Source organism: Symphodus melops, assembly GCF_947650265.1.
Source record: "Symphodus melops genome assembly, chromosome: 6".
NCBI classification, from domain to species: domain Eukaryota; kingdom Metazoa; phylum Chordata; class Actinopteri; order Labriformes; family Labridae; genus Symphodus; species Symphodus melops.
In genome coordinates, this window is record NC_136696.1 from 24,406,943 (window position 1) to 24,417,497 (window position 10,555).

A 10,555-nucleotide genomic window follows, 5' to 3' on the forward strand; every position below is an offset into this window, starting at 1 on the left:
GATATTAATGCTTATTCGGGAGCAGAATGTTGTTACATAGTCAGTCATAATATTGTTTTATAAAAGTTGGTGACGAAAGACCTCCAGAATCCCTCATATCTATATGGAAAATGGTTTAACTTTCTGTATTTAAAAATGTTGAAAAACATAAACCCTTTTTTGAACTATGAATGTAAAACGGAACGGATTAATTTAAACGGTTGCCAAGCAACGCATACATTTTTTTAGAACTTATCATTGATTCCTTGTTAGATTAATTTGCTAATCGTGATTGATTTAAAGCTGATTGGTCTAGATAGATTTCCTTTGTTGTTGTTGTTTTTAATGTTTTTGTTGTGATTAATGAGTAAATGATGAATGGGCGTGCCTGTAGATCTCAGTGTTCCGATTGGACGAGTCGCTGCTGCCCGGTGAGGAGGAGGAAGAGGAGGAGGAGGAGGAGGAGGAGGACGGGTCGTGTTGATTTCAGAAGTCATCATGGCGCTCACTTCTCCAGTCAAAGGTAAAGAGGTGTCTTCAGCTAACTCACCCAGCCAGCTAGCATCTTTACCAACAGCTTTCAGCATCTCAGTCAGGAATGGATGAAAAACAAACATGTCTCCCGTTAGACGCGGCTGTCGTTCGCTGTTAGTCAACGTAACGTAAGATATAAACTGTAGGAGACATCAGAGCTAACAGCAGCTAGCTTTGTAGTGTCTGCTCTAGCAACACCGCAAGACACTGGAGTCTTTGCTCTGTCCCAGAATGTCACAAATTTAGAATAATTAAAACGTAAAATGATGTGCTAATTATTACGTAGCTTCTTTGTATCTCCCCACGACCTCCAGTCAGCAGAGAGATAAGAGGCTGGTTAGCCGGAGTGTGCTACACGATAAGGAGGACCAGAGTTAGCAACATTAGCACAACTAGCTTTGTAGCTGTCATCGGGAAAACATGTAGAGAGATATCTGATGTCTGCTGGTCATGACAGTGCCTAAACTCTACAGTTATGTTTTTTTTTTCTTTTTTGTTTGTTTGCTTTTTTAAGTTTATAACAAGACAAGGGTTGTCGAAAACAGCTGAGTGGTATGTTGAAAGTTGAATTAAAGGCCATTACTGTATGACAAACACATGATCTGACAACACAAATTATGACAGATGAAAGAGTAGCACTCAGTTGAAGTATTATTTAATATACATGACTTCACATAAGTATTAACCTCTGTGATCTCACTTGCTTTTATTTTTAGGCTCTGTATGTTGGCTCCTGTTTTCTGCCTGTCTGATTTGCATGTATTTATTTTTGATGTTTTGCATACAGTTATTTAAAACCACGTTATCTGACAACACCACCTCATTGACGAAGCCGCATTTTATATGGGATCATCTATCACACTATGTTAGAAAATAAGTTCACTAAGTTGTAAAAGAAGTCACATTTAGGCATCTTTGAATGTGTGAATTAATTCTTCAGTTGTTTATTGCAGTACTCTTGTTTTTAATGTGTTATAATAACTTTAATACTGGATATGTTGCAGCTATAATATTAAAAACAGAGCTTAATAGCTGATTTTTAGTTTTTAATTATGTCTGTTGGCCTGCTTCATCATCAACAAGGTAACACTGGTGCTGCAGTACTTCACCACCACAGAACATGTTCAGAAGAAAGGCTGCAGATGTAAAAGATAAAATGATACTAAACAAGACGTGTGATAGGAGAGCTTACTGTACATCTTTTCTCCATGTTAGGCTGAGGGCCTTGAATCTTCTCTCAATGTTTGTTCTTGAGGCCATTCTTCCCTTTTGTGTTTTTATAAGGGCAACATACAGTCATTTAAATCTAGTGTGTTCTCTGTTGATTTCGTTTGATAAAGATCAGAAGTGTGTCTTCCAAAGGTGCGTAAACTGAGAGCTGGAGTCACAGCATGACGTCCTGTTGTGAGACCAGTTATTCGTGCTGTGCCAGGATAACTCAACCTACATTTATCAACCCGACATTTCAGGAGTATTATGAATTTTATTTTGAAAAGAAAAAAAAAACCCTGAACACCACTCTTCCCATCTTATTAGAAAAAAAATCACAAAGTTTCTGTCCTTCTGAAACTTTGTCAAATGAACTGTAAATGATGTTTTAATGGTTTTGTAAGAAAAATCCTTATTGTTTTATTCAGCATGCTGTTTAATGTACTCGTTGATATTTCAAGAGTGCAACTGCTCAGCTATTTATAACAACTAATACAACATGGTATGTAATAATCCCAGTGTATGGATGACGTATGTGCACAAACTGCACTGAAAAATTTCTGCCTCTATCATACAAGCAGTCTCTGCTGGGCACATGTTAAAGTAAGGTTGAATACTCTGAGTACACCAGAGCGACCTGCACACAACACACACTAAGACACTAAAAGCTCATCCATTCTGTAAGTTACTGGCCTTCTGTTTCTGTGTGCTGATAAATGTTTGTTCATACTTCACAGAGGACCCGTACAGCCATCTGATTGACTCGCTGAAAGATGGCAAATTCAAATTCTACAACCCCCATAAATTAAATGATCCACGATATGGTGAGTATGAGAGAGTTTTCAGACATTTACGTCCTGCTCATTTAGCGTTCGCCAATCAAATATGGAAATCTGTCTGGTAGCTGGAGAGGTGCCAGTTCAGTTCCTGGATACCACTGAGGTGCCCACCAGCTCAGGAGCGCTCGCTGTGGGCAGCCCACTCACTGTCCCTCACTCTCTCCATTAGTGCACTTCTATAGGATCCTGTCTGTCCTATGTGTGACGAGCATGTTCAACAACTGAGTGGATTAAAACAATCTGTCTTCTTCTACATGATAAGACTGTTCTCCATCCCAGTACCATCCTAAAATTCTGTTTAAAAATATAAAGAGTTCCATATTTTAATAACAGCTTTAAAGAAACGTGTTTCTAAACTTTGAGATTGTAGAATTTATATTTTTTTTGTAGATTTCTAAACCTGTTTTGTGTTTGCTCGGTTTAGACAAGCTGCCCCTGTCCATCCGTGTCCTACTGGAGGCAGCAATCCGTAACTACGATGGCTTTTACACGAAGGACGAAGACGTCCAGAACATCCTGGACTGGCAGCAGAAGCAGAGGAAAGCCGAGGTGCCGTTCTCTCCAGCTCGAGTCCTCCTCCAGGACTTCACGTGAGTTGAGCACGCTTTTTGTTTTTGTTCAGTGACACAACGAAATGAGCCATGACAAAGAGAGTCCCTCTACAGATCCTCAAAGGGAGGTCAGGTGTGATCGTTCTTGTTTTCCTGCTTTGCTCGTACAGTGGTATTCCTGCCATGGTGGACCTGGCAGCCATGAGGGACGCTGTGGCCAAACATGGTGTCGACCCCGGCCTGGTCAACCCAAAGTGCCCCACAGACCTCATTGTAGACCACTCTTTACAGATTGATTACAGCAAATGGTATGTTTACGTTCATATCTTCTCTTTTTATATTTTTACAGTAAGGAGGTAAAAGATGGAAATATGTGGCATTTGATTCCTGATCAATCATGTTTTTTATTTTCTAGACTGCTGATTTAGTAAAGGATACTTATGTTAAATTTTTACACATAAAATACTGCTTTTCTTTATAACATTATTATACCTGCATCTCATTCAACCACAGTGCCATACAGAATGCTCCAAACCCAGGTGGAGGGGACGGCCCAAACCAGGGTCCTCCTCGTTCCTCGTCCTCCAGGCCTCCGTCCAGAGGAGGCTCGCAGTGTGGGGGCCAGCGCGGCTCCTGTAGTAAAGCTACGTGCAGCGACCCCCCAGCCTCCCCAGGTCGACCGTCAGCGTCTAGTGTCCAACAGATCGAGAACACACCTCTGCTCTGTCCCTTCCACCTGAAGCCTGTGTCTGAGTGAGTTCAACAACATGAACCACTCTTCATCGCTGGGAACTAGTTCACAATGCTGCTAATATTTTCAGTTTGACAACATGCTATAAATATAGGAGAGGTGGACTCTTCTTAATGTTTTACCTTGATTTGTGTTCATGTTGAATCTCCAAACTCAAATGAAAACCAGTGACACTTTTTCTTTCTGGCACTCTTGAGTTCCTCCTTTTGATGTCATGTTCATTTTTCTGCAGAACTGACACAGCTCTGAAAAATCAGGAAATGGAACTCGTCAGGAACAAAGAGAGGCTTCAGTTCTTCAAGGTATCAAGAAAGGGAAACGTGATTTCATTAAAACACATCAGCTGAACGGGATTCTGCAGAAAATGTGGCGAACACGCTTGTGATACTTAGAGGCGATGTCTCACGAGTCAGTCTTAACTGAGATGCATCGATTAAAGGATGTTTGCTTGTCCATGTCTGGTATCAAGTTTGTCGTCTGAAGTCTTAATCTCAGATATTTTACCAACAACACAACAAGGCTGTACTGACTTTAAATCGAGGGAGCAACCTCTCCTCAGGGTTTTAGGACTCCCCCCTGCAGCCCTCTTTAAGAGACATACACAAAGAGAAAAGTCAAATAACATCGTTTTTGTTTAAGGTCCTTGGATGAGACACAAATGTGATTTCTTTGTGCCTCTTTCCCTTTCCAGTGGTGTTCAAAAGCCTTTAAGAATGTGAACGTTGTTCCTCCGGACGTTGGAGCAGTCCACCAGGTGAACCTGGAGTATCTGTCCAGAGTGGTCCAAGTCAACGACGGTTTCATCTACCCTGACAGCGTGGTGGGAACCGACTCACACACCACCATGATCAACGGCCTGGGCATCCTGGGCTGGGGTAAGACACAGCCCTGTTTGATGGTTCTCATTCTGATGAAGGGTCAGAGGTGAAACTGAAAGTAGCTGCTACATGTTGACAGCTACCTGTGGATTCTCTCCACAACGTGATCTTGTGTTCCTTGAATAACATCTGGATTCCCTCACCAGGTGTTGGTGGAATCGAGTCAGAAGCCGTGATGCTCGGCCAGCCGGTTTCTTTGACACTTCCTGAAGTGGTGGGCTGTAAACTGGTGGGAACCATCAACCCCCTGACCACCTCCATCGACATCGTCCTGGGCATCACAAAGGTACCACTGATCTGTTCTCCAGCATGTCATTCAGGTCAGGTTGACCCCTGCCACAGTGTCAAATGCAGACAGAGGTCATGCACAGCCTTGAGAGGGTGGCGCTGTGCTGGCGACACGATGAAGACGTTGTCGTTGCTTCTTGAAGTTGAAAGATCTTGTCTTCTGTATGTTCTGATGGGTCATGTGATTTTGGTTTTTCCAGCACTTACGACAAGCTGGGATCGCTGGAAAGTTTGTGGAGTTTTTTGGACCTGGTGTCTCCCAGCTTTCGGCTCCAGACCGAACCACCATCGCCAACATGTGCCCAGAGTACAACGCTACTGTGAGCTTCTTCCCCGTCGATCACGTCACACTTAAGCACTTAAAAAAGACGAGTGAGTCATCCATGATTACAGCTGTGTTGTAAATGATCTATGGTTATCTGCCTGTCCATATTCACAAAGTCCAGCTGTTCGCACACGTGTCATCGTTTTCCTTCCAGGCTTCACGCAGGACAAACTTGAATTACTGGAGTCTTACATGAAAGCTGTCAAACTTTTCCGAAGCTATGAAGACTCGTCAGAAGACCCCGTGTTTTCTGAGGTATCGTGTCAAAGCTCCCCTCGACTCTTCCCCCAATCCCCCAAATCACTGCTGAAGAAGTCACTAAGCCTTTTAATTAAAGAACACGCTTCCTTTGTTTTAATGAAATCCCAGTTACAGAAGAAGAATTTAATTTTTAGTAAAACGATTGTAAAACCCAACACTGACCTTTTGTGCAGGTGATAGAGATTAACCTGAGCTCCATGGCGCCTTATGTGAGCGGGCCCAAGAGGCCTCAGGACAGAGTGGCAGTCAGCAGTATGAAAGAAGACTTCCAGAGCTGTCTTGATGAGAAGGTAAAACTCCAAACAAAGCTCTCATATTCACTTCTTTCCTCTCGGACGAGTCCATGAAGACGCTGCTGACGCTTTGCTCCCTCGCGTCTTCGTGTAAATCTCACGAGGGATTTGTGTCCCCGCAGGTTGGCTTCAAAGGCTTCCACATCTCTAAGGAGAAGCAGGTCCTGCGGGTTCCTTTCCTGCACTGCGGACGGGAGTACCAGCTGGCTCACGGCTCTGTGGTCATCGCTGCCGTCATCAGCTGCACCAACAACTGCAACCCGTCTGTCATGCTGACTGCAGGTACACGCAGCTGAGCCAGTCTCACTCTTATCATGCTGCACGTTTTCACGCTTTTGTGATTGTGAGGTTAGTATGTATGTAAAGCATCATGACAGGTCTGTTTTCCACTCACATTACAAACAGTCTGATTTCAGCTTCTCCCTCTTAAAAAAAAAAGCTGGAGTGTCATTCAATTCAATTCAAAAAACTTTATTTGTAGTTCAAGAATCATGTATCCAACATTCTGCTTTTTACCTTGACTACTCATTTCCTGCTTTTGTGATACTCAAGTTCTGTGGCGTCTTCTAATTGCATTTAGCGTAGGATTACATTTAGACTCATTGGAGGGTTGTTTTTTTTTTTTTAATTGACAGGTCTACTGGCCAAAAAGGCTGTGGAGGCGGGACTTGTGGTAAAGCCTTATATACGGACCAGCCTGGCTCCTGGAAGTGGCATGGTCACTCACTACCTCAATACCAGTGGAGTCCTGCCTTACTTTAGCCAGCTTGGGTAAGCATGTATACGCAGTGATGACACACACACACACACACACACACACACACACACACACACACACACACACACACACACACACACACACGTGGAAATGACCTGGGATCATCTCTCAAATGCTGAGGTTTGGTGACGGCAGATGCTTTCTTCCCTCAGGTTCGAGGTGATTGGTTACGGCTGTGCCACGTGTGTAGGGAACACAGCTCCGTTACCTGAAGCCGTCGTTGATGCAATCAAACAGGTGACAATAAGACCACATCGCGCCGTTTCTGTCCTACTGTCGAAAAATGTTCTTCTCTCAGAAGTCACATGTTGGTCTGCTGTGTTTCAGGGAGAGCTGGTGGCCTGCGGCGTGTTATCTGGAAACAGGCACTTTGAGGGGCGTCTGTGTGACTGCGTGCGTGCCAACTACCTGGCCTCCCCTCCTCTGGTTGTGGCCTATGCTCTCGCGGGCACTGTGGGAATCGACTTTGAGAAAGAGCCACTGGGTAAGAAAGGCACATAGAAGGAGCTTTGTGGAGCTTCAGGTACACTTGAACCCGAGGTTCATCAGGGGAGTTTAGGTGACTGTCAGAGTATAGTGAGTTAACCAGGAAAATGTCTCCTGGAGTGAGCAGGCAGTGGTGATTATATAACAAGTACGATCTTGCTGTGAGTAATGAAAGTGCTTCATACTCTTTTCTGCTCGGCAGGACGCTCTCTGTCACTCGATCATCGATTCTGTAAAAATGCTTTGACGCTTCGTCTGCCATCTTGGATTTTTACGGTGTCTTTTTTATGTCATGTCTTGCCTCTTGAGACTGGACATCCACCCGCCCATCACCCTTTTTTTGGCGGGGGGGGGGGGGGGGGGATTTCAGGGACATGCTGTCCTGAAATCTTCAGGATTGCGTGTGCAGAGTTGAGTTGGTTGGTGTGTATTTGAAAGAAGTTTGAAGAGCCGTGGTTAACTGTGATCCTCCTGATGCTGGTGCAGGTGTGACCTCAGAGGGGAAGGAGGTGTATCTTCATGACGTCTGGCCGTCCAGGGAGGAGATCCAACAGATTGAGGAGGACACTGTTATCTCCTCCATTTTTAAGGATCTCAGGGAAAGGATGAAGGTGAGGAAACCGTCTTCCTGTCTGTTTTTTTTTTTTTTTTTTTGAAGTATGTAAAAAAAGTCCCAAGGATGGATGAGGATTGAAATGTTTTCTTCTCCCCGCTGCGCTCTTTCCCCAGCAAGGGAACTCATTTTGGAACAACATTGAGAGTCCGGATTCGGTGGTCTTCCCCTGGGATCACAAGTCCACATACATCCGTTCGCCATCTTTCTTCAGCAAGTTGGTGAGTCTTTGTTTTTGTCGAGTGCAGATATTGAAGTGAGCAGCAGCAGTTCAGACAACGCGCTCGTCCTTTTCTGTCTCAGAGTAAAGAGGCGTCGCCCCCGCAGACCATCGACAACGCTCATGTCTTACTATTCCTTGGTGACAAAGTGACCACAGACCACATCTCACCGGCGGGGAGCATCGCCCGGGTCAGCGCCGCCGCCAAGTACCTGCTGAGCAAACGGTCAGTTTACTCTCTGCACTGACGTACTGTCTCACATCATGTGACCCAGCACCATGCAGAGAGCTCTCTGTTTTCAAAAGTCAACTGAAGAACCTTCTTCTTTTTTTTTTTTAAATCTGGCTCACTCTGAATATTTTCCTCAGTCTCACGCCCCGGGAGTTTAACTCGTACGGCGCTCGCAGAGGGAACGACGCAGTGATGACCAGAGGCACGTTCGCCAGCATCAAGCTTCAAAACCGATTCATCGGAAAACCAGGCCCCAAGACTTTGCACATTCCTTCAGGCCAGACAGTGAGTGTGACCGCACGCTCAACGGGGCGGATGCTATTTGTGCAGTTCGTCATGTTTCAGCTGGAAGCAAACTCTCAGCCGTGCTGCTGACGCTGTAAACAATGTTCAGACGTGTTGCAGACCCTCTTGCTTAGTTTCAGTAGTGTCAGACGTGCTGCCAATGAGACATTCTCTCTCTCTGTGTTTGTGTGATCAGCTGGACGTCTACGAGGCAGCCGAACGCTACCAGAGAGACGGCATTCCTCTCATCATCCTGGCAGGCAAAGACTACGGCTCTGGAAACTCCAGGGACTGGGTCGCCAAAGGACCATACCTGCTGGTAAACCTCAGTGCACGTCACACTACAGGTAATTACTGGATTTTATTGGCGTCTACAAATTAAACTTTTTCCGGCTTCTCTGCGGTCAACAGGGCGTACGTGCGGTCATCGCCGAGAGCTTCGAGACGCTGCACAAGAACCAGCTGGTGGGAATGGGCATCATGCCGCTGGAGTTTCTGCCCGGTCAGACCGCGGACTCACTGGAGCTCAGCGGGAAGGAGAGGTTCACCATCGTCCTGCCCGAGAGTCTGAGTCCGAGGCAGCAGCTCACAGTCAAGGTAGGAACACGATTAAGGGTTCACCTGCCAGGGTTTTTTTCCCCCAGCAGAAAAGCGCTGGCTGTGCACTCTGGATCGCTGGGATTAAGTGTTTGTTAGCTGAAAATAAAATCGATGGTGTTGTTTCTATGACAACGGCCGCTGTATGACCAACACGGCTTGGGTCCTTTTCACTTGTTTTATATTTGAGATCGCTGATAATGTAATAACTGACCCATGACCAGTTGTTACATTTTGGGCTCTAAGAAATGCTGTTGTTGTATTTGCACCTTTACCCTTCATTCTTACTGACCAAGCTGAAATCTAGTTGTCATGGTGATTGGTATTTTGTACCTCTACAGTCAAAGGTCTTACTGTGGTGGTGTAACACCTTCTTACACTAATTCAAAATGCACTGAATTGTACATTAAACAGATTACTTGCTGAACTAAATCAGTTGTTTCTGTGTTTTTCAGACGAGCCAAGGAAAGTCGTTCGTCGTCAGCGCGCTGTTCGACACAGAGACGGACCTCATCTTTTTCAGACACGGAGGGCTCCTCAGATACGTGGCTCGGACTTTGCTCTAAAACAGCCTAAAGCCTGCCGAGCGTTCTTCCTAAACCATGAACATCATCGCCACTCTTCATGTCACCTGTTGTCTTCAGTGTGGACAAAACCCAGCCAAGTGGAGCTAACATGAAGACTGATTGTCTGTTAGAGCCAGAAGAATATCTCCAGCCTTCTGGAGCCTTGAGACGTGCGTTTTGTTTTCTTTGGACCCTTACAGCTTCTCCATCACTCACTACGCTTAGCTGGTTCAGGAACTCTGCCCACAGGTCGGACTAAACAAGCCCAGAAAAAACTGGTGAAACTCTTAACGAGCGGAGTCGAACCTTGGACAACATTTTTTTGTTGTGACAGAATCTGTACTGAGTGAGGATGTTTTCTTTACAACAGGTTGGATTCTTTTTCTGCTTCGTTGGTCATTTAACTACAAAACTTAGTAAGGCTGACATGGTGCTAGGTACTAAAGCATGAGTACGTTGTGTTTTGGGTAGCAGTAAAGCCTGTTCTTTGCAAACATCCAAGTATATTTTAATTTCATGTATTTCAAGCATTTGCAGAAGTGATGTTCCGCTTTTTTGTGGCCAAACAATCATCAAGTAAATTATGTTGGTTTTTTTGTGAATATTTCTTTAATCAAATGGCCTTCTGCAAATTGTCCGTGGATCGTTTTTTTAATGCAAATGTGAAATCCAGTTTTGTGCTGTTTCTTGTATCACTGAGCTGTCTGCGTGAAGATGTCTCCTGCTGCAACAGTCAGTCTCCAGCATCACATTAAAGAGAGATGAAAAAAAGCTTTTCAGTCTGAACAATCAGTTTATGTTGTGCAAAGCAGAAAACACTTATTGTTAAAGATGGGACAGCTGATAGATTCACAAATACAGGAGAGAGAC

At 44.7% G+C, this 10,555-nt stretch overlaps 1 protein-coding gene across 1 annotated transcript; it reads left to right on the forward strand.

Annotated features, from left to right (window-relative positions):
• The first annotated feature begins 407 nt into the window (after nt 1-407).
• ireb2 (iron-responsive element binding protein 2) lies at nt 408-9,796 on the forward strand. The gene is made up of 22 exons (XM_079346892.1): nt 408-502; nt 2,460-2,546; nt 2,986-3,151; nt 3,283-3,420; nt 3,626-3,865; nt 4,096-4,165; nt 4,555-4,738; nt 4,888-5,027; nt 5,230-5,401; nt 5,509-5,609; nt 5,789-5,905; nt 6,031-6,190; nt 6,544-6,679; nt 6,839-6,923; nt 7,014-7,170; nt 7,659-7,783; nt 7,902-8,006; nt 8,089-8,231; nt 8,375-8,522; nt 8,719-8,841; nt 8,934-9,119; nt 9,575-9,796. Exons 1-22 carry the CDS (start codon nt 478-480, stop codon nt 9,683-9,685), a joined length of 2,919 nt encoding a protein of 972 aa, XP_079203018.1. The 5' UTR covers nt 408-477; the 3' UTR covers nt 9,686-9,796.
• The last annotated feature ends 759 nt before the right edge of the window (nt 9,797-10,555 follow it).

Coding starts and splice junctions, on each gene's coding strand:
- ireb2 (XM_079346892.1), top strand. CDS start 478: ATGGCGCTCACTTCTCCAGTCAAAG. Junction 4,166..4,554: donor AGAGGCTTCAGTTCTTCAAG/GTATCAAGAAAG, acceptor TTCCCTTTCCAG/TGGTGTTCAAAAGCCTTTAA. Junction 6,924..7,013: donor TCGTTGATGCAATCAAACAG/GTGACAATAAGA, acceptor GCTGTGTTTCAG/GGAGAGCTGGTGGCCTGCGG.